Here is a 24,517-nt window from a genome sequence, read left to right as displayed (position 1 = left end):
GTGTATTGAAATGCATTCATTTTATGTATGAACTGAATTTATAATGTGTTTTTAATATATTTTTGAATTAATGGGTGTCATTCCATTGACATAATAATCTCTGTACCTCAGCATCTCAAAGTATGTCTTAGCAATACTTGACATGAAAAGCTTTCTAATGTTCATCATAATGTACGGATGGATTCACCTTGTTCTTTCTTCCGACAGGGCTTTCTGAAGAGCGAGCGAGTGGCCCGCATGGTCCAGGGCGGAGGCTGTTCTGCCAGTGACTTCCGTGAGGTCTTCAAGAAGAACATCGAGCGTCGTGTACGCAGCCTGCCCGAGATCGACGGCTTGAGCAAAGAGACTGTCCTCAGCTCCTGGATCACCAAATACGATGCCATCTATAAAGGAGAAGAGGACCAGCGGCGGCCTCAGGGACGCATGCCCTTCAGCGCTGTGTCCGAGCTCATCCTCAGCAAGGAGCAGCTTTATGAGATGTTTCAGCAGATCCTGGGAGTCAAGAAGTTTGAACATCAGCTACTCTACAACGCCCTGCAGGTCAGTAGCAGCTGAGTTTTAAGGGTCTGTAATGGGTTTTTTTCCGAAAGTAATGGATGGTATTATATAGGGCGGTACAATAAATTGAAATAAAAGCAAAACCATGGATCTCTGCATCTGCTCTGAGTTTGGGTCCCTTTAACATGCATTTGGGAAGACATGCGCCAACCAACTTCCCAAACATGTAATACAGTGTTTGTCAACACAAGAGAAGCTATATGGGCTCCCTGCAGTTTTCTGTCAAAAAGTTTGATGGTTTAACATTTGAAAATGAAGAAAATAATGGTGCGTTTGATTTGTCCTTAGAAGTGGGAAATTCCTCGTTCCCAGTAAGAACTTTTAACTGGAACGCCCACTCAAGTCGGAGTTGCGATTGGGAAACTCAGGGAAAGCACAACAGAATCTAATATGGCTGCTCAGCACATAAACCATAGTGAAACCGTTGTAATATATGGTTTATTAGCACTTCTGTTTGTCTGTCTCACAATAAACTCAATGGTGCACATTGTAGTATCCATCCTCTTGTTCATACAGATTACTCTTATCTGTGTGAACAAAAATGACGGAGTATTTTAAGTTGTTTCCGCTTTTGTCAGGAAAAAAATGCACACTCAACTTTAGCTTCCATACGCTTCTGACTAACACTTGGATATGCGGCGAATAATAGCGCAGATTTATCTAGGTTAACATTAGTGCGAGCGGCCATATAAAGTTGCTACTTACAGTACATGTTTCAAGTGATAAACCTCATTTGAGGTTGATGGATGAAAGGCGAACGTTTGGATTTCCTGCCCGACAGACTTCAATACCACAATCTGTCCCTCGCGGACTGCGCTCTTTGCCACAAGCTTTTTTTTATTATTATTAACTGATTAATAAACTTTTGGTCGACTAAGCCTCTCTTAGTCGACTAACGTTTTGTTGACTATTAGGGGGCAGCCCTAAATAATAATAATAATTATTATTATTATTTTTATTTTTGTTGTTTTATAGTCTTCTTAATATAAAATCTCAAAATGTTGCCCAACTTTGGCAGCCATTCAAACCAGCACAGCAAACCTGGATTTTTTTCATGTGCATTTTAAATTGCAGTCACATTTTTTTATAATTTAATATTTTCCCCAAAAATATTGCAGCCCTAATATAATGGCAGAGATGGTTCCTTTAGACCACCTCTTGGGTTTAAAATCATTGTGAAATGAAATTCAATATAAATGTACATGTATTTTCTAGAGAATATGTGTGTTTTTTTTGTTTTGTTTTCTTAGACCAAATATGGCAGAGTGCTTTTGAGAGATATCAAAAGTCTGGGAATTTGGCCATGACAGCTTAATTTCTGTGGCTTTTAAAAATGACTGACACCACAATTCAAAACATTTGTAAAAAAAGAGCAGTCATAATTATCTGTTGTGTTTGATTTTTTTCCACAATCCTTCTTATAAATAAATATCTCTGAAAAAAAATGAAAAAAAAATCTGTGAGTTTTCAAAGCAGAGTAACATTGATTTTTCATTATTCTCTGACATTGTCTCATGTTCTGTATAGTGTTAGAAAAATTGCCCAATTTCCCTGAATGTCCACAAAGGGGATTTTACAAAGGACAGAAATAAATTGTTGGGTCACAGATTCCTTTAGCAGATTTTTTGGACAAAGGATTTTGGTCCCAGCAGACCTTCTTCAGTGTTCGCCTTGCAATCGGAAAAGGTCCGCTGGTACCAAAACGTTTAAGTCTTTTTGTGCTTTTGGTGTATAATCAATTTTTTTTCCAAAAATGGAAGTGAATTGCATATCATACAATATTGAGTAAAGGTGCAAGATATCTTTAATATTGAATAAAATATTCTGTAGACATTACATTTACACTTTGGTCACATTTTTTTATGCAGATTTTAGGAACATCTGTGGAATTCTGCAGAACTACAGTACCTTATTTTCTGGAAAATAATCCACACCTGACTCTGCTAAATCACACCTGGTCAAAATTGCATTGTTGAGAGAAAAAAACGCACATATGTATCAGTCACATTTTATCATTACATTCAGAAATAATGTAAAATACCAGTAAATAAAACAGTGTAAACATGTATTTTAGTTCCGTTCTCTCCACAACAGATCCTTACATTTAACAGAATTCAGAAGAGGAATTAAAAATATACAGTGCATCCGGAAAGTATTCACAACGCTTCACTTTTTCCACATTTTGTTATGTAACAGACTTATTCCAAATGGATTAAAATCATTATTTTCCTCAAAATTCTACAAACAATACCCCATAATGACAACGTGAAAGAAATTTGTTTGAAATCTTTGCAAATTTATTAAAAATAAAAAACAAAAAAAATCACATATACATAAGTATTCACAGCTTTTGCCATGACACTCAAAATTGAGCTCAGGTGCATCCTGTTTCCACTGATCATCCTTGATGTTTCTACAACTTGACTAGAGTCCACCTGTGGTCAATTCAGTTGATTGGACATGATTTGGAAAGGCACACACTAGGCTTGGCACGATAGTCGGTGTTACACGGTGTTCAGTCGCAACACCGGTTTCATCACTTGCAGCACCGCAAAACATTTTTTTTAAAGCAATTACGCAGTATCCGTATTTTCGGTCACCAGTTGACTAGCGTTGTATGATCACGCTCAACCATTCAAGCGCGACAAAACAAGAGACCGCGCTGTGGAAGTCCTGCCTTACACACACGGAAAAGACGCGCGTCAGTATCGAGTTCTCTTTTCGGCCTTGAACAAAACATAACACACACAAATTATGCCAAAATGTCCGGTTTGTTGTTGCGTTTTTCATGAATAATAACGAATAATAATGAACCCACCATTCAAAACACTGTGGTTGAATCCGAAATCGCGCCCTACACCGTCAAATCAGGCGTTATTGTTCTCAACATGATCTCAAAATAGAGGACACTGACAACGCGCTGAAATACAGGACCGAGCAGGTAATATTTAATATGAAACAAAGTCTCAACTTTCAAATTTGGTCAGTCAAACAAAAATAAAATAGGCCTACCGTTTTTTGGCTCTTTAATGTGTCGTGACAGATTGCCTCAGTTAAAGCCAAGTTCAAATCCACCGAAGTTAATCAATAACTCTTCTGACTGCTTTGTCGCACAAAAATGGTGGAATTTGATTGGTCAGATCGCATGTCAATCAAACTCAATACGAATGATGAATTGACGGCATGTAAAAAAAAAATTACATCACTCTAACACCCCCCACCCCCATGATGAAACTGGTAATACCGGTGTTGTCACAATTCGATTAACCGTTGGGAGAATATTATCACCGTCACATCTCTAGCACTCACCTGTCTAAAGTCCCACAGTTAAAGGAACACGCCGACTTTTTAGGACTTTAGCTTATTCACCGTATCCCCCAGAGTTAGATAAGTCCATACCCTTTTCATGTCCGTGCGTGCTGTAACTCTGTCTGACGCACCCACCGCTAGCCTAGCTTAGCTTAGCACAGTGACTGGAGGTAAATGGCTCCAGCTAGCATTACTGCTCCCAATAAGTGACAAAATAACGCCAACATTTTCCTATTTACATGTTGTGATTTGTATAGTCACAGCGTGTACAAATAACAAGGTCACATGAGACACAGACATCTTCTAACCGTATACATACTGGGAACTATATTCTCAGAAGGCGAAGCACTGCTACTTCTGCGGAGTAATTTACTCCCAACTCTGAGCGAAATCTCTGCTCCTCACCACGGGCTTCTCAGGCGCTGCGAGCAAATCACTCCACCCAAGTAGCAGTGCTTCGCCTTCTGAGAAAGATTTCAAACAATCTTCTTTCACGTTGTCATTATGGGGTATTGTTTGTATAATTTTGAGGAAAATAGTGACATTTTGCCTGTAACATAACAAAACGTTCAAAAAGTGAAGCGTTGTGAATACTTTCCGGATGCACTGTATGTATAAACACACATTTTAGTGGCATTCTTTATAAACAACATTTATTACAAACGGCAAGCTTATACAAATTTATTTAAAACGAAACTGAAACATTCGACTAATAAACGTAGACTCGCGCATCTCTCTCATTATGCACAAATCTAAATGTCTGTTTGGAGTGACACAGCACGTTTAAGATTTAACAGTACTTGGAGAAATTTTTCACATTTTATTAGATATATCTCATCTTAAAGGCTTACAAATGACAAACAACCCAGGACAAAAAGCTTTTCTTTCGGAATTTAATGATTTTTGACAAATCACATGTTGTGTTAATTAGTTTTCCCCCATAACCACAGTAAGCAGTTTAGTGCCTTTAATCCTTTACCCTTTACCTTAATCACCTGAGCACAGGTGGCTTTATCCCATCATCAGCCTCTTTCAAAACATCTCAGAAAGGTCAGGGGTTGATAGAAAATGGTCCAACTGGCTTGCCCTCCTGTTATCTTTCACTAGCCTTTCCCCAGGGGACAGGAGGAGTAAAAGAGATGTGGTGGGTGGTCTTCACGGACGTCTCTTTTCATCGCAATTAGCAGATCAGTGCAATTAGGCTGGTTGAGCCCAACATTAATTGGCACGTTTGGCATCTAACTGAGATCTTATGGTTGGGTAAAAGCAGGGGACTTCACATAATGCTTTAATATATCCTTTTTAAATTATCTTCAAGTTTGTTTGTTATTTACAATAATTTATTTATATGTATTTATTTAAATCTGTTTATCTACATGTATTTTTATTTACTAGCTATTCTTCTACATTTTAAAATACTGTTCTGGGTTCAATACAAGTGATGGTAAATAAGTTAATCCCTTCATTTGTAAAAAAAAAAAAAAACAAGCAAAAATCATATTTACGGTATAACACTTACAATGGAAGTCTATTAGGCAAGTGTTCTGAAAGGTTTAAAAGCTGAAATATGCAGTGCATGGCATATATTAATTGTTACCTAGATTTTTTTTTTTATTTGAGCTGTGAAACTGTCTTGGTCGTTCTGTTGTAGGTGGATGAACTCCATTGGTTATGCGATATAATTGGACAGACAAGGTTAGTAAGCAATTTTGTCATGCTAGCCTCATTTTAACACATGTAATGTCGAAGTATTGGCAATAATATCAAAACAGTGTGTTTTAACATGAATTTAAGTGCAGTGTCTTGCTGGATAGACTTCCATTGTAAATGCATTATTGTAAACACAATTTTGCTTTCTTTTACAAACTGAGGGGAAAATCGCAATTATTTTACGTAGTAATCGACAGCATGTCACAAATGCTTTTGAGAGGCTCAACTTGTTTTGAACCTGGAACATTTCTTTGAATTAAAATTATCTAACATTTATGTTTCTAAAACAAAGGCAAAAAAGGAAAAGTGGGTGCTGTGCTGTTACACTACGTGAACTCACATCAGAGGCCCACACACAAGAAAATGAATAGTTGAATAAAGTCTTTTTTTTAATTTTTTTTCGCTTGATAAACTTAAGGTTGAGCCACTGTAATCTGTACTTGGACTATTTTAAACATTGTCTTTACTAACTTTTCTGGGCTGGCAGACATCGATTACCGATCAGAAGGAGTGAGCCAGCTCTCAGATTTCATCAAAAATATCTTAATTTGTGTTCCGAAGATGAACGAAAGTCTTACGGGGTTGGAACAACAGTGATTACTGACCGAACTTTAAGCACAGTGCTTTTAAACTTCACATCTACGATCCAGAAGGCAGCATGTAGTTTTCTGAAAGCTTGCACACAGATCTCATGCATATTTTCTGAATCCTCTTTTCGTATTTTATATTGTTAGACTAATGAGGTGAAATTGCAGCTTGGTTCCAATCAAATCAAGCTTGAACTACTAGTGCTAATCTCTCTCAGCGCTTATTAAGAATTTACGCACCTGTGTGCATTTTATGGATCCATGTCAGCTGACATTTAAAAGTTCGTTTGCTTGCATGATGTTAGATTCGGCATTAGTTGGTGGCTCAGCATTCGATAAATCACTCATGCACGTGTTTAAAGGGCAAAGAAGTGTAAATTTATGAGTGGTGTTGTAAACAATACAAGGAATACTGTAGAGCAAAGCAAACAGAGTGGAAGATAATGACTGGGGCCGATTTAGAGATAAGCAGAACAGCGTATTTTCAGATTTAATTAGACAATCTTAAAGGAGCTCTGTCATCTTCAAAATGCAATGCAACCCTTCAAGTATCGTACAGACCATTTCACGCATAAATGTAAAAACCCATAGGAAAAATCGAGGGTTTTATATCCCTGAACCACTCTATTGTTACCAAATCTGTTTTGATGTGTTTCAAAGGGAAGACCCTCTCAGAGAAACCATTGCCTTTAAAGCACTGCTGCATAAAAAAGAAATAAAAATCTTGATGAACTCAGTAGTCAGTCTCACTAATTGACTTGTCGACCATCCTGACCCATCTGGATTTTTACACTAGAGGAGTCTTGAAATGAGATGTGGATGGCATGTGGATTGGGTGTTCAATATGAAAATGGAAGGAGAAATGAGAGGATATGGGGGAAAAAAGGGGGGAGGGGAGTCAGTGAGAGCTATTCTTGGATCTTTCCGTCCTCGGCCATTTCCTTCATCGATTATTATCTTACACTCCTGCACATTAACTCACCAGCTTGCTGTTCATTTCGTACATTTACACTTACTTGCATGTGTGTCCATGTGTGTCCGTTTAAAGTGGGATGAAGTTTTATCTTTCATAAGGCTGAATATTGGTAATTTATGCATAACATGCCCATTAAAAAACAAAAAAACAATCAGCATAAAGATTTTAGGTTCAAAATTATATACATTTATAATGGAAATTGTGTGTATAATGGAAATATATATATATTTTTTTTTAATAGGTCTTATTTTTTAGTCATTCTTTTTTGTCTTCACTAGATAATTTCAAATGGTCCTGTGATGTAAGAAATGTACATATATTCAATGTAGTCTCAATTAAAATGCCATTTTTATTCTTATATTTTTACATTTTATAGAAAAATGGCAACATGCTGTATTAGATGAAGTGTAGCAATATTAAACCATGTGACAAGTCAACTTTTCAAAAGTATTTCATTTACAACTACCCATATATCAGCAGTTTATGTTGTCAATCAGGATGATGTACCTGCATTTAAAGCTATTCCTGGACAAATCATATTTATCATTTTCACTGCCAAACACTTATTTAACACATGGTGCGTTGTTCATTTTGATGTGCCTGCTCGATCTGTCTTGCTTTAAACGTTTAAGTGTTTTTCTTTGATAGCTGCTCCACCCGGTGTCAGATTATTTCACGGAGTGAATGGCGAGGGAAGAGAAAGAAGGAAACCGAAAGAGACTGGAAGCATGACAATTGAAATGTCAGTAAGTGGAGGGTGTCACACAAAGGAAGAGGAAGATATATAACAGGACTAGGAGACAGCGGCAGATGAGTGCAGACTGAGAGGAAAGAGTGATGTGTTCGAGTTGAGGTAAAGGTGGATGAAACAAAGATCAATAACACAAAGTAAACGGAGAAAGTGAGATTGAATGGAGACTGTAGATACAGACAGAGACTAATGGAACGTAATGAGAAGTAGAGAACAAAAATAATATTTTTGGATGCAAAAAATAATAACCCTTGACTGAGTTCGAAAAGACAGATTTTTGCAAACAGAAACCCCGCAACTAGTATTCAAGTGCTTGTATAGAAAATACTTTGAAGTAATCAAAAGTTGAGATGTAAAGGAAAGTGTGCTCAATAAAGTTATGTTGTTATTTAATGTTAAAACATATTTAGAAATTGCAAACCTGAGCCTGATACTGACCCAACATTTTATACGGAAAAACTCAAAACCAAAGAACGGAATCATGAAGGGATGTGACGTGATGTGACTATCCATAAATCAGTGTTTACATATAGAAAACTCAACCCACAGTAACTTGAGTTACATAATCAATCACTTTTTTAAAGTAACGAGTAAAGTAATATCTGAGTTACTTTTTCAAACTACTAACACTTACAGCTGAAATAAGAAACATTTCTTATTTACTTTCCCTTCATCAAAGTTCTTTATCCAGAATATCCAGAGCTTCACGTTTAAATTTGGCACGAAATTAAATGAAAATCAATTTTTATATGTGAACGATTCATTCATGTATATGTTTAGTTTTAACAGGTTTTGTTATATTTAAAAACGACGGACTTCTCTCTGGTGACGTATGATGAACTTCTCCAATAATTTTCTTACTACTGACTGCAAACTCACATTTATTTTTGAATGCATTGCCCACATATCAAAATCCAATCATCAACTGTTCCAAGTCCCCACCCTACATGTATGTCATAAATCGGAAAGAAAACGACTTCATAACTGCTGTTTGCTTTCACCGCGACTTTAATTTATCTGGAATGCGTACCTAGGGGTGAATTTTAACCTGTAATATTCTGTGACTCGTCTGATTGGAAGACAGAAATGGACAGGAAATCATGGGAAACTAATCTTATAAATCACATCATCTCATGGTCAACCATAGATGACCACATTAAATCAGTCAGCTGATCAATAAATCAAGCACCCTGTGAGGTGTGGAACATCTGGTTGGGCAGACAGGCAGGCGGGTCGTGTCTCAGGTGGACACATTGAGAAATCCAGCTGTGCCCTTCTGATCAGAGAAGCCCGTCGCTGTAGCTCAGGCCCACCCCCACCCCCACCCCACCTGTCATCATCTTTCTAATGAACACATTCAGCCTGGCCTTGTCATCTCTCGTTAGCTCGCCGCGACGGGGCCGGAGGACGCGCCCCGCAGCTGAGACACCGTGAAGAGTAATGAATTACCACAGCGATACTCATATCTGTCTGACAGGGTCAGGGCGGACCATCAAAAACAGAGGCGGCGCGTCCCAGTGACGTCACACTGCAGACACTTTCTGGCTTAAAAATAGAGATTCTATCAGCATTTACTCACGCTCAAGCTGTTTCAAAACATGTATGAATTTCTTTCTTCTGTTTAACACAAAGGAAGATATTTTGAAGAATGTAATCAGACAGTTGATGGACATTGACTTCCATAGTAGGAAAAACAAATACTATGGAAGTCAGTGGGGTCCATCAACTGTTTGGTTACCAACATTCTTCAAAATATCTTCAAATTTTTTTTTATTTTTTATATACTTTATTTTAAAGGATTTTTCAAGAAAAAACACAGAACAAACAACACTGGCTCGGACTACACACACACACACACACACACAAAAAAAAACGTATATAAAGTACATTAATAAAAAGCTGCACAACAGACTAGGTGCCCAGAAAGGATATGCAGCCTAGACCTTATGCCTCGTTTCCACTGAGCGGTACGGTACGGTACGGTACGGAACGGTACGCATTTATTTGCGTTTCCACTATCAAAAGTTGTGAATGGTACCAAAATGCCGAACCGTACCGTACCACTTTTTAGGTACCCTTCCATTGGGGTACCTAGCACAGTGGAACGGTACTAAAAGGTGGAGCTAGACTCACTGCAGGACGTTGATTGGTTGACAGAGAATCGTCACTTGCGCGTGCTACAAGGGGAATGACAACATAAGAAGCGCCATTTTTTAATATACAGTTTAATATAATACTACTGTTACTGTATCACGAAATGTAATTTTAAGAGTTTTTCAGGCGAGAATGTAGTTGTTTAAAGCTCAAATCTGTGGTTTATTTATAAAGATGATTTTTTTTTCCCCCGGTTGTGAGATCCATGCGGTCAGCGGGCGCTCGGCGCTCATGTTTCCCGGCTGGATGAGCCTTTCCTCGGCGTTCGTCGCGGACTCCGACGGTAGTGGTTAAACATAAGATATAATTCGTTTTGTGTAGACCTAACGGGCGATCTTTGGTCTTGTGAATATATAATGAGTTCCCTGTCAATCGTTTTGGCTGAGGGCTAAGTTTAGTTTTATATTAACGTTATTTGTGTTTAACTACTTGTAATGTTAGACTAGAGCGCTGCATTTGGATATTTGACTGAATTGTTTGCTTTATTTCTTATTGTATAGCTTCTTGTACTTTACTTAAACTTTTATATAGGCTATTATTGATAAAACTGAAATTTTACAAAAAGTCAATTTTTATTACAAGATTATCACTGATGTTTATTGCAACATTTGTACAAATGCATATATTGCCTGGAATATGTTTATTTTATTTATTTTTTTAAACGAAAAGAGGTAACGTTAGGGTTGTGTTTTAAATTTCGTTTCGTTATAAATAGAATAACGTATAACGTGCAGTGAATAACGTTGCGCATGAACCACATTTGTGTCCCTATAATGTTTAATTTATTTAAATGAAAACGAAAAGAGGCAGAGTGGTGTTTTATAACATATTTCGTTTTATTGTTGCTTAAAATGTACATACAGAGTAACCGAGATAACCGGTGTATCAGCGACGCTTTTAAGAACAGTCGCACGTGGCAAGTACAAACTTTGCGTACTTGATATTGAGAAAAGCCTAATGTCGGCGCTTGTCTTCTTGTGACAAACATGTCGAGGAGCAAGAATAAGATCTGCTGCATGTCATCCATTGTAGTTTACTATGTTCTTCTTCGCGCGAAAATGACGTCGATCGAAACACCACGCCTATCAAGTAAGGGTACTGTTGGCAGTGGAAACGCTAGCCAGATCATGGTTAACAGACCCGAACCGTACCGTACTGTCCCGTACCGTACCGTACTGCTCAGTGGAAACGAGGCATTAGAGAAGTCTTTGGGGGCCGACTGAGCTGTTAACTTGTCCAAATACCCGAGAAATGGACCCCAAACAGCGGAAAACTTTTCAATAGAATCAGTCCTCAAAAGTCGAAGTCTTTCCATCTGTATGACAGAGGTCATATCCATAATCCACATCTGGAAGGATGGGGGTGAGGGTGACTTCCAGTTCTTAAGCACAAGTCTCTTAGCCACGACCATACCCAGCATTAAGGACTGTTTCAATGCACCTGAAAGGCAAGAGGTGCGCTGTGAGAGGCCGAAGATGGCAAGTTCAGCATCCGGTGGAAGAAGCTTATTGTAAGCCTTGGAGTACCAGTCAAAAATGCTTGACCAAAATCCAGACAATAAAGGGCAAAACCAAAAAGCATGAGAAGCTGTATCCTCTGCCACCTTACACCTGTCACACATTGGTGAAACGGAGGGGAAAATTTTATGCAATTTAGCTTTGGTGTAATGTAAGCGGTGAATAACTTTGAACTGGATCAGTTGGTGTCTGCTATTAACTGAACAAGCATCGTAGCCAAGCACCCGTCCCACGTGTCATCGGAAAGCTCAACTCCTAGATCTTCCTCCCAGGCCTCTTTAAATCCTACAGTAGGGGCTGAGAGGCAACTTCCAAATAAAGAAACAAATTTAGAAATAAGACGTACAGAGCCAGGAGGATTAAAAAAAACCTCGAAAAAGACATGTTTCTCCGGGAGGAGTTCAAAATTACAAACTTTGGACTTCACGTAATGTCTGATTTGTAAATAACGAAAAAAATGTGCATGAGGCAAATCAAATTTCTCCATTAACTGATTAAAAGATGCAAACCATCCCTCAATATAAAGATCTTTAATGGAACCCAAACCCTTTTCCCTCCAGACATAAGTCCTGTCAGACCATGGGGGTAAAAAGGACTGATTGTAACAAATTGGCGTATGAACAGAGGTCTCCGGCAGGGACAGAACTTTTCTCACTTGATTTAAAATTTTGACAGAATTTTTCAAAACGAAGCTTAATTTATTCAACTCTTTGGGCTTATCCAATTTGGAGAACAGCAGTGCCGTTAAGGAGGTGCCAACAGCCAGGTTGGTCTCCATTTGTACCCACAAGGGGGCCTCAGGGGTCTGATTACCCGGTGCCCCCTTCAGCCAGAACATTAAAGCCCTAATATTGGCAGCCCAATAATAATGTTTAAATACTGGCATACCCAGACCACCCAAAGACTTGGATTTTTGTAGATGACTCTTAGAAATCCGGTGAATCTTATAATTCCAAAAATAGGACAGGATTATAGAATCAAAATGTGATTGATGTGAACTTTTTCATTTATATATTCATTTCTTATTTATGGAAAAAGCAAGGCATTTTTCACATGGTTGACATGTTAAAAAAAAAGCTTCTAAAGAATTTGGCCTAATTATATAGCTAATTCAATATCTACATGGCGTCTGGTGGAAAAATTTTAATTATTCATCAAAATTTTACATGAAGTCTCCTATCTGGAACAATTATTACCTATTGTGAGACATGAAACCATACACTTGTTCGCTGTGGTCAGATAGAGGCATTAACACGTTAGAGAATATTTATGAGGAGATATACTTGTTATAATCTGCCTGGATTCTCATGGTTCTTGTATTTACAGCTGAGATCTTCACTTAAGGCTTATGGAGTTCCTTGGGACAGATATGGCTCATTGCTTTGAATCCATCAAGGGGAAAACAGCCAAGGTCTCTATTATGTATGGTAGTCTTGTCATGGAGAAATGTGGAACTCTTGGTATTACCCGAATTTGGGACCGAGAGCTTGGAGCGCAGGATCACAGTTTTGATTGGGAAACAATATGGCAAAATGTTTCAGTCTCATCTAAAAAACCCTGCCCACCAGCTGATAAACTACAATGCAATCCACAGAATATATTATACACCTCTGAAACGTTTTAGAATGAAACTCATCCCCTCCCCTGTATGTGACAAATGTAGCACTGGGACAATTGGCAGCTTTTTCCATCTATTCTGGGAATGTCCTCCGATCTTCAACTTCTGGGTTAAAGTATCTGCTGTTCTGTCACAACTTTTGGAACTGACAATTGATCCTGAGCCGTGTCTTTTCCTTCCTAATGATGTCTCCTCTGTAACCTCAACTTTAAAACAAAAACGGACTTTCTTCTCTGGGTTAACAGCTGCCAGGAATACTATCATTAGTTCTTGGTTTCCTCCAAATTCTTTGTCTAAACCGAGTATACCAAGATGTAAGAAAAGCACAATAAAGTATTGGTAAAAAAAAAAGAGCTGGGCAATAGTATAGTTACATTTAATGAAAAAAAGAAATGAAGATGAACGAATGTTTTACGGGTTTGGAACAACATGAGTGCGAGTAATTAATGACAAATTTCATTTATTGAGTGAATTAACCTTTTAACATGATGTCAGTATTCCATCACTACTGGTATATTGAAGTCAAGAGTTTTGAATCGATTCATTGAAATAAACTGTTTCACAGAACTTGATTGTTGTTGATCAGTCCTTTTAGCTACTGAAGCTTAAATAAGAGATGCTATTAAAAGCTAGTATTAACGACCATGTAAAAAGCACAGTTCTTTGATCTTTTCATCCAGCACAATCATTAGAAATGGATTGTGAATATTCAATAAAGTGGCCAGAAAGCAGTTTCCAGTTTCTTACGAGAATCTGTGTGACTGGAGACGGCTGCCTTTTAATTGGTTTGGTAATTAAGATGAGGGGGGTAAAGAAATCTCGGGGAAGATTAGAGCGTGACAGTGGCATGTTTCTCTCCAGGCTGGTGGTGACGTCTTTCATTAGGGCACCCCTAAGGCTTGTTGTCATAGAAATTGTTGCCAAACTAACCAAAATAGAGCAGCTAAAGAAAAGTGAAGCAGTTGGTAACACGGCAACAGAAAAGAATCTGGTGTGCATATGTGTGTGGCTCTGGGGAGGTGATACGTTCCCCTCAAACGAAGCCATTTTAATGCATTATGAACACAAACCTGCTGTGCTGTGCCGCTGGTATATTTCAGTGGGATGTCCGTGCCGCTGTCCGTGTTTTGGCAGTTTTATTATTCTTTCTTTAGCCACTGTTTGCGTCATTGTGCTGGGAAATGGCTGATGTGGTCATTCTGGCTGTCAAAACCAGCAATTCATGACAGAATTATTTGCTCGGCTGGGGACGTTTCAAACTTTCAAGCTGCCAATCATAATAGATTTTGAAAGCTTACTGTATTGAGGCAAGAAAAACATATATTGTCAGCACTCGGACATGACAATTACGAATAAAATTACTAATATTATCTTAGCATCTGTTTTAAATGAATTTAAAAGGTAATTACAAAAATGAAAAATTATAAAAGTACAATTATTGTTTGTTGTGACTACTAATACAGTAATAATACAAATTTTGTACTTTTTACATTTTTTTTCTTAAAATTTTACAAATTTGTATTATTATTTCTGATTTCATAGCAGCTCAATATGATATTCCTGCACATCAATTAAGAGCAAGTCATTAAGAATATTAATTACATTAGCAGATCTTCGAGATTATTAGGATATTAAGTGAATCTTGTGGTATTCTGTGGAAGTAACAGATGGGTCATTTCATCGGATCCTTTTGTAATTCACCCAGTGAAGCTGAAGCAGAATCTGATCCTCAGGTCCAACCTTATCTTAATTAAATGTCACATTTTTGCACTGTTCATTCAGACATATACAGTAGCACACGGCCTAAATAGTGTGCTGAGAGCAAACACCAGAGTTATTAGTCACTAATTGGTTATAAATAAGCTATGAATGTCGTTGGTTATGTGATTTTACACAGGCCTTAATTACCTGTCTGAAATAGATGGCACCGTTAATTCTTAATTAGTGGCCAGGATTCACTAATTCCCTTAGAATGTTCTTTTAATTATGCGCTTCCGCATATATTGCTCACTAAATAAATAATATTCTTGAAACCTGACCGATATGAAGACCTCTGCGGTAAAATCAAACCCATGGGCATGTGTGCATTTACTGTATTATTTCCGCTGTTGCCGTCAAAGTGAAAGTATTGTTCACAATTCCCAGAAAACTGCAGCCATTATCACATGATTACTTGATCCCACCCTGACCTTGACCTCCTGTTGTTGGTGGGGTCATTAGGTATATTATTAGTGGATTTTAACTGTGGTTTTCATCCCTGTGATGCTCTCATTACTTCCTGTACGTTTCACGGGTGCACTTTCTTTAACACGCGTCGGCCTCTTACCATCTGCGTAGATGTGGCTAACTACATCATTAAGGCCTCCCACATGTGACCAGACCAGCGCCGGGCTGACAGGAGGCCTTCATCTGGTCTGCTTTCTCCCACACGCTCCTTATGTGAGATTTTGAGGCGTTTGTTGATTTGCATTATGTTAATAGAATGAGTCGATAATGAACGTTGATGTGATGGGAGCAGTAGATCGGCTCAGCAAAGCATGGCAGACATCACCCGGCCTCATTACTGAGAGTGTCACACTGCTTCACTCAAGCAATGTCCTGATAAAACCAGATCTTTGCATGTTCTTCTGCTGTTTAGATCAGTGCTTTTGATGTAACAATTGAAATCAGAACAGTTCAAACATATTGTGTACACAGTGTAAATTTTCCATCTATGGGATTATTTCTGAAGAAAATGTAAATGCCATTTGACCATTGAAAATCCTTGGTTGATTTTTTGGATGGTTGCTAGGCTGTTGAGGGCACTTTATATTGTGATCTGGGTGGTTGCTTGGGTGTTGTGAATGGTTTCAAGGGTGTTCTGGGGGGTTACTATGTGGTTACTATGGTGTTCTGGATGGTTTATAGGTTGTTGTGGGTGGTTGCCAGGGTGTTGTGAGTGGTTTATAGGTGATTGCTAGGGTGTTGTGGGTGATTTATAGAGTGTAGGTGGTTACTTTGGTTGTAATGCATCTTCTAAAGTGTTCTGGGTAGTAAATATGTGGTTTGGTGGTTACTAAGCAGCCTGCCAAGGTGTTCAGGGTGGTTGCTATTGTATTCTTAGTTTTTGCTACAGATGGTTGCTAAGGTTTTCTGGTTGGTTCATATAGTGTTGTGGGTGGTTTATACAGTCATGTGAAAAAGAAAGTACACCCTTTTGAATTCAATGGCTTTACGTATCGGGACATAATAAAAAATAAAAGCTTTGGCAGTTTGCTGGTCTGGAGCTACCAGGTGTGTGTTATCACAATGCCAAGGAGGAAAGCCATCAGAAATGTCTTTCTAAGAATGATCTGCAATTGTTGCAGCCCTTCGATCTAGGTAGGTTATAAGGCCATTTCCAAACAATTTGAAGTCCATCATTATACCGTGAGGAAGATTATTCACAAGTGGAAAACATTCAAAACAGTTGCCAATCTTCCCAGGAGTGGACGTCCCAGAAAATTCACCCCAAGATCAGACTGTGCAATGCTCAGAGAAACTGCAAAAAACCCAAGAACTACACCTCAATCTCTACAGGCCTCAGTTAACATTTTAAATGTTAAAGTTAATGTCAACAATTAGAAAAAGACTGAACAAGTATGGCGTGTTTGGAGGGGTTGCCAGGAGAAAGCTTTTTCTGTTCACAGCAGCACGGCTTAGGTTTGCAAAGTTGCATCTGAACAAACCACACGACTTCTGGAACAGTGTCCTTTGGACAGACGAGACCAAAGTGGAGATGTTTGGCCATAATGCACAGCGCCAAGTTAGGCAAAAATATCAGCACAAACACCTCATAGCAACGGCCAAGCATGGTGGTGGAGGGGTGATGTTTTGGGCTTGTTTTGCAGCCACAGGTATGGGGCACCTCATTTCAGGCAAGTATTCTAGAGTCAAAAGTGAGGCCATCTGTCCGACAGCTAAAGCTTGGCTGAAATTGGGTCATGCAACAGGACAGTGATCCCAAACACACCAGCAAATGACTGAAAAAGAATATAATCAAGGTGTTGCAATGGCCCAGTCAAAGTCTAGACCTCAGCCTGATTGAAAATGTTGCGGCGGGACCTTAAGATAGCTGTGTTTAAACAAATTGTAAGTTGTAAAGAAGAGTTGGCCAAAATTCCTCCACAATAATGTGAGAGACAGAAAATTATTACTTCAAGTTATTGCTGCTAAAAGTGGTTCTACAAGCTATTAAATCATGGGGTGTAGTTAGTTTTTCACACATGGCTTTTATATTTTGTCCTAGTTTTTGTTAAGTAATGACACAGTGTAATATGTCATGTGTTGTTCATCTGAGGTTGTATTTACCTAATTTTAAGACGTGCTAAAGAGTATAGAGTGTGGGTGGTTACTCTAGGGTGTTTTGAGGGTTACTAGGTGGTTGCTAGGGTGTTATGGGTGGTTTATAGAGTGTGGGTGGTTACTAAGGTGCTCGTGGGGTTACTAGGTGTGTACTAGGGTGTTCTGAGTGGTTTATAGACTGTGGGTGGTTACTAGGGTGTTTGGGGGTTACTCTGTGGTTAATAGGGTGTTATGGGTGGTTTATAGAGTGTGGGTGGTTACTAGGGTGTTCTGGGGGTTACTAGGTGGTTGCTAGGGTGTTGTGGGTGGTTTTATAGAGTGTGGGTGGTTTGGTTACTAGGGTGTTCTGGGGGTTACTAGGTGGTTGCTAGGGTGTTATGGGTGGTTTATGGAGTGTGGGTGGTTACTAGGGTGTTTTGAGGGTTACTAGGTGGTTAATAGGGTGTTATGGGTGGTTTATAGAGTGTGGGTGGTTACTAAGGTGCTCTTGGGGTTACTAGGTGTGTACTAGGGTGTTCTGAGTGGTTTATAGACTGTGGGTGGTTACTAGGGTGTTTGGGGGTTACTAGGTGGTTGCTAGGGTGTTGTGGGTGGTTTTATAGAGTGTGGGTGGTTTGGTTACTAGGGTGTTCTGGGGGTTACTAGGTGGTTGCTAGGGTGTTATGTGTGGTTTATAGAGTGTGGGTGGTTTGGTTACTAGGATGTTCTGGGGGTTACTAGGTGGTTGCTAGGGTGTTATGGGTGGTTTATAGACTGTGGGTGGTTACTAGGGTGTTTGGGGGTTACTTTGTGGTTAATAGGGTGTTATGGGTGGTTTATAGAGTGTGGGTGGTTACTAGGGTGTTCTGGGGGTTACTAGGTGGTTGCTAGGGTGTTGTGGGTGGTTGTATAGAGTGTGGGTGGTTTGGTTACTAGGGTGTTCTGGGGGTTACTAGGTGGTTGCTAGGGTGTTATGTGTGGTTTATAGAGTGTGGGTGGTTTGGTTACTAGGATGTTCTGGGGGTTACTAGGTGGTTGCTAGGGTGTTATGGGTGGTTTATAGAGTGTGGGTGGTTTGGTTACTTGGGTGTTTGGGGGTTACTCTGGTTAATAGGGTGTTATGGGTGGTTTATAGAGTGTGGGTGGTTACTAGGGTGTTCTGGGGGTTACTAGGTGGTTGCTAGGGTGTTATGTGTGGTTTATAGAGTGTGGGTGGTTTGGTTACTAGGGTGTTCTGGGGTCTACTAGGTGGTTGCTAGGGTGTTATGGGTGGTTTATAGAGTGTGGGTGGTTACTAGGGTGTTCTGGGGGTTTCTAGGTGGTTGCTAGGGTGTTATGGGTGGTTTATAGAGTGTGGGTGGTTACTAAGGTGTTCTTGGGGTTACTAGGTGTGTACTAGGGTGTTCTGAGTGGTTTATAGACTGTGGGTGGTTACTAGGGTGTTTGGGGGTTACTCTGTGGTTAATAGGGTGTTATGGGTGGTTTATAGAGTGTGGGTGGTTACAAGGGTGTTCTGGGTGTTACTTGGTGGTTGCTACGGTGTTATGGGTGGTTTATAGAGTGTGGGTGGTTACTAGGGTGTTCTGGGTGTTACTAGGTGGTTGCTAGGGTGTTATGGGTGGTTTATAGAGTGTAGGTGGTTACAAGGGTGTTCTGGGTGTTACTAGGTGGTTGCTAGGGTGTTATGGGTGGTTTATAGAGTGTGGGTGGTTAATAGGGTGTTATGGGTGGTTTATAGAGTGTGGGTGGTTACTAGGGTGTTCTGGGGGTTACTAGGTGGTTGCTAGGGTGTTGTGGGTGGTTTTATAGAGTGTGGGTGGTTTGGTTACTAGGGTGTTCTGGGGGTTACTAGGTGGTTGCTAGGGTGTTATGTGTGGTTTATAGAGTGTGGGTGGTTTGGTTACTAGGATGTTCTGGGGGTTACTAGGTGGTTGCTAGGGTGTTATGGGTGGTTTATAGAGTGTGGGTGGTTTGGTTACTTGGGTGTTTGGGGGTTACTCTGGTTAATAGGGTGTTATGGGTGGTTTATAGAGTGTGGGTGGTTACTAGGGTGTTCTGGGGGTTACTAGGTGGTTGCTAGGGTGTTGTGGGTGGTTGTATAGAGTGTGGGTGGTTTGGTTACTAGGGTGTTCTGGGGGTTACTAGGTGGTTGCTTGGGTGTTATGTGTGGTTTATAGAGTGTGGGTGGTTTGGTTACTAGGATGTTCTGGGGGTTACTAGGTGGTTGCTAGGGTGTTATGGGTGGTTTATAGAGTGTGGGTGGTTTGGTTACTTGGGTGTTTGGGGGTTACTCTGGTTAATAGGGTGTTATTGGTGGTTTATAGAGTGTGGGTGGTTACTAGGGTGTTCTGGGGGTTACTAGGTGGTTGCTAGGGTGTTATGTGTGGTTTATAGAGTGTGGGTGGTTTGGTTACTAGGGTGTTCTGGGGGTTACTAGGTGGTTGCTAGGGTGTTATGGGTGGTTTATAGAGTGTGGGTGGTTACTAAGGTGTTCTTGGGGTTACTAGGTGTGTACTAGGGTGTTCTGAGTGGTTTATAGACTGTGGGTGGTTACTAGGGTGTTTGGGGGTTACTCTGTGGTTAATAGGGTGTTATGGGTGGTTTATAGAGTGTGGGTGGTTACAAGGGTGTTCTGGGTGTTACTAGGTGGTTGCTAGGGTGTTATGGGTGGTTTATAGAGTGTGGGTGGTTTGGTTACTAGGATGTTCTGGGGGTTACTAGGTGGTTGCTAGGGTGTTATGGGTGGTTTATAGAGTGTGGGTGGTTACTAAGGTGTTCTTGGGGTTACTAGGTGTGTGCTAGGGTGTTCTGAGTGGTTTATAGACTGTGGGTGGTTACTAGGGTGTTTGGGGGTTACTCTGTGGTTAATAGGGTGTTATGGGTGGTTTATAGAGTGTGGGTGGTTACAAGGGTGTTCTGGGTGTTACTAGGTGGTTGCTAGGGTGTTATGGGTGGTTTATAGAGTGTGGGTGGTTACTAGGGTGTTCTTGGTGGTTGCTAGCGTATTGCAGGTGCTTTATAGTGTGATCATTCATACTGGATCTGCAATGCAAAGTGCACTGGTCTAGTTACCTAATACTTTGTTCAAATCACCAAGTATGAGCCCTTGCAAGTGCCACTTAATAAAAAATAAAAAACTTTGAGCGAACTAGTATGGTGCAGTAATAGTGCAGCGTGAAATGGGAGCGGAGTCAACCCTACTGCCGCCGCAGGGAGAAGAGCTTATCAAGTGGAAACAGTGCTATGGTGGGGGTGGTGTGTGTGTGTGTGTGTGTGCATGCGTGCGTGCGTGAAACAGAGAGATTTCCCACTCATGGAGAGGAAACCCTGCCTTGACAGCATGCCAGCAGTGCTGTGTGGGTGTATTTGTGTGCCACTTTGTGTGTGTGTGTGTTTCACACTCCAAAAACGTTTCATTTGAGGGCATGCCAGAGCCGCTCAGTGACCAGATAAAGACATTAAACGTTTTTATGATCTCATATTTCCTCGGTATGGCCTGTCCAAGTAGCACAGCAGCTTCATGAGGCTCAAAAGAGATTACATGACTAATCATGGTAGTTATTAAGCTCATCTTTCCTGTCTTTTCACCACGGTCAGCTTTGATCTATCCAGATCTACCTGTGGGTTATGGGTTTAGTAAACCGTGTCGTGTAGATAAGCTTTGTCTTCTGTTCCCCGGGCAGCTGGACAATGTGGACGAGCAGGCGGCACAGATCCGCAGAGAGCTGGACGGGCGACTGCAGCTCGCCGAGAAAATAGCCAGAGTAAGAAACCTTTACCTGCTTCTATCTTTACAGTGAAAACACCAACAGATTGCTGTATTTATAATTGTTTGATTTGCGGACAAATGATTTCGATTCGGTTCTTCTTGTCCATCAGAAGCATTCGCAAAAGTCTCAAACTAGCCATTTTGAGTCAGACTCAGCGAATCATTTAGAGCCATTACGGAATGAATGAATGAATGCGAATCTTTTTTATTTTTTTTTATTTTTATAAATGGGAATAAAAAAAAAATGTTATTTAAAAAAAAAAAAAAAAAAAAAAAAACATTATTTTGAAAAATATATATATATTATTAGTGGTGCTATTTTGGGGGACTCAGTCAGTGAATCATTCAGAACAATATGGAGAAAGTAAGTAAATTAATAAAAAAAAGAATAAAATTAAATGTAATAAAAAAAACAGAAATTTTAGCAAAAAATATTAATAGTTATGCTATTTTTTAGCATATTGTGAAGTAAGTCAGGATTAAATAATAAATCATATAAAATAACATCATAAATTAATAAATAAATTTTGTTTTTAAATTGCAAAAGGAAAAAAAAACACTTTTAGTCTTACTTTTTTTTTAACGTATTTTGGACTAAGATAGTCATATTGTGGACTCAGTAAGTGTGTCATTCAGAGCCATTATGGAATGATAAACAATACATAAAAAAGAAGAAATGTTTTTTTTTGTTTGTTTGTTTTTTTTTATAAATACTATTGGATAGTATAACCAATGTTTCCCAACCCTGCTCCTGAAGGCACACCAATGCTGCGTCCCAATTTGCAAACTATCTGTCGTTTGCAAATTGATACAAAGTATGTTTTTAACACTTTTCATCCGCGTTTGTAGTTCTAATCGATTCCTCGTCTAACTCTCAATGGGTTGTGGACAATATTAGCCGTCAGAGTGTGCAAGGATCCACACTTCTAACCGGATTCTAACCGGAAAAAGTAGACCATCCGGGTATCTTTAGAATACTCATTTCAACATACTGATGATTTGGGATGCACTAATTCTAATTTCAAATGCTATTTAGGATGAATAGTATGCGAATTGGGACACAGTGACCAGAAATATATGGGTCAGATAAAGGGAGACATCCAAAATGTGTAGTGTTGATGTGCCTCCAGGAACAGGGTTGGGAAACACTGGGTTAGGCTATTCTTCAGATTATTGTGGAGCAATCAGTCATATTGTGACATGAGTGAATGAATGAATGAATAAACAGTTAGTTAGCCTATTGAGTACCTGACAGTAACAATGTTCATTCTGTTTTTATTCTGCGTCCAATAGGAGAGGAAGTTCCCGAAGTTTATTTCCAAAGACATGGAGATGATGTACGTGGAGGAGCTCAGGTCATCCGTTAACCTGCTGATGGCTAACCTGGAGAGCCAGCCTGTGGCCAAAGACTTCAAGCCCAAAATCAAGCCCAAACTCACACCCATGAACAGCTTCCTGGACATCGGCGACGAGAACGACTTACCCCTCTCCAAATCCGACGTGGTGCTGTCATTTAGTCTGGAGGTAGAGACTGATAAAGATGCCATCAATCATTACTTTACACATCACCACGGTGGTTGTGACGGTTTTTATTTTGCAAGTCTTACATGTATCACATTACACAGCGTAAAACGTTAGAATGGTTCCACTAGGGATTTTCAAAACTCATTTTTTTTTTCATAATAGATCAATCAGTGGTTTAGTTAAACAGCTAGTTGCTAAAAAGTAGTCTAAATCTAACTTAAGTTGAATTGTCGCTCAGTCTGATCGTGTGACTTTTGCTCAGATTGTGATCATAGAGGTGCAGGGGCTGAAATCCGTTGCTCCTAACCGAATTGTGTACTGCACCATGGAGGTGGAGGGAGGAGAGAAGCTCCAGACGGATCAAGCCGAAGCCTCCAGACCACAGTGAGTACGGTGTTCACGACGCCTCTCTACATGATGCTGTTTCTATTCACCAAAGAATCCTGAAGTAGGTTTCCACAAAAATATTAAGCAGCACAACTGTTTTCAACAATGATAATAATAATGTTTCTTGAGGAGCAATTCAGCATATCAGAATGATTTCTGAAGGATCATGTGACACTGAAGACTGGAGGAATGATGCTGAAAATTTTGCTTTGCATCACAGGAATAGATTACATTTTACAACATATTCAAAAAAACTATTTTAAATTGTACTGCTTATTATGGAAGCTTGTTTCCGCCACAAAATAAAACATTTTAAAAGATAATTGCGACTTTTTATCTCAGAATTGCGAGATATAAAGTCAGAATTGCGTGAAATAAAAGTCAGAATTGCGTGTTATAAAGTCAGAATTGCATGTTATAAAGTCAGAATTGCGAGATATAAAGTCAGAATTGCGTGTTATAAAGTCAAAATTCTGACTTTTTTTCTCGCAATTGCGACTTTATAACACGCAATTTTGACTTTATAACACGCAATTGCGAGTTTATATCTCGCAATTCTGACATCTTTTCTCAGAATTGTGAGATATAAACTCAGAATTGTGAGATATAAACTCACAATTGTGAGATATAAAGTCCAATTCTAAGGGGAAAAAAAGACCTTTAACCTCAGAATTGTTTATATCTCCCAATTGCGACTTTATTTCTCAGAATTGCGACTTTATATCTCGCAATTACGACTTTATTTCTCAGAATTGCGACTTTATAACATGCAGTTCTGACTTTATTTCTCAGAATTGCGACTTTATTTCTCACAATTCTGACTTAATATCTCGCAATTGTGAGAAAAAAAGTCAGAATTGTGAGATAAAAAGTCACAATTATTATTATTTATTTATTATTCATTGGCGGAAACAAGCTTCCATAGCTTATAGAATTTTTCACAGTATTGACGTTTTTACTGTACTTTTAGACTGTAATGGAAAGTAAGGTCAGCAAATCCAAAGGTCAATCCTCAAACTGGGTCATGCAAGGTCGAGATAGTCAAAAATCCAATATCATATCCAGTAATATACCAAAAATGAAAAATAAAGGTCAAATTCAAGACTTCATGAAGATAGACAGCTTTATTTCTCACAATGTGACTTTAAATCTCACAGTTGTGGCTTTATTTATCATAATTGCAACTTTAAATCTTGTAAATGTGAATTTATATCTCACAATGTGAGACGTATTTCTGAATCTCTTATTTTATTTATTAACTTTATCTCACCCTCAACTGCTTTATTCTTTATTCTGAAATTGAAATGGTGAAACCAAACAATAGAGTCAAGCTAGTGTTTTCTGGTAATGGCTCC

The 24,517-nt window shown here is 39.2% G+C and overlaps 1 protein-coding gene across 12 annotated transcripts in view; it reads left to right on the top strand.

Annotated features, from left to right (window-relative positions):
- cadps2 (Ca++-dependent secretion activator 2) overlaps nt 1–24,517 on the top strand; it is a 153,667-nt gene that overhangs the window by 59,746 nt on the left and 69,404 nt on the right. For all 12 annotated transcript variants that reach the window (XR_014626027.1, XM_084397481.1, XM_084397480.1 and 9 more), the window contains exons 3-6: nt 208–540; nt 21,166–21,246; nt 22,545–22,775; nt 23,038–23,159. Coding sequence is in view for 11 of the 12 variants with exons in the window: in XM_084397481.1 (XP_084253607.1) it covers nt 208–540; nt 21,166–21,246; nt 22,545–22,775; nt 23,038–23,159 (767 nt within the window). In the remaining variant the exon portion in view is untranslated. The remainder of the gene's footprint in view (nt 1–207; nt 541–21,165; nt 21,247–22,544; nt 22,776–23,037; nt 23,160–24,517) is intronic.

The sequence above is a fragment of the Rutilus rutilus genome (genome assembly GCF_951802725.1).
Source record: "Rutilus rutilus genome assembly, chromosome: 23".
Classification (NCBI taxonomy): domain Eukaryota; kingdom Metazoa; phylum Chordata; class Actinopteri; order Cypriniformes; family Leuciscidae; genus Rutilus; species Rutilus rutilus.
This window is presented reverse-complemented; position numbering and strand designations above follow the sequence as displayed.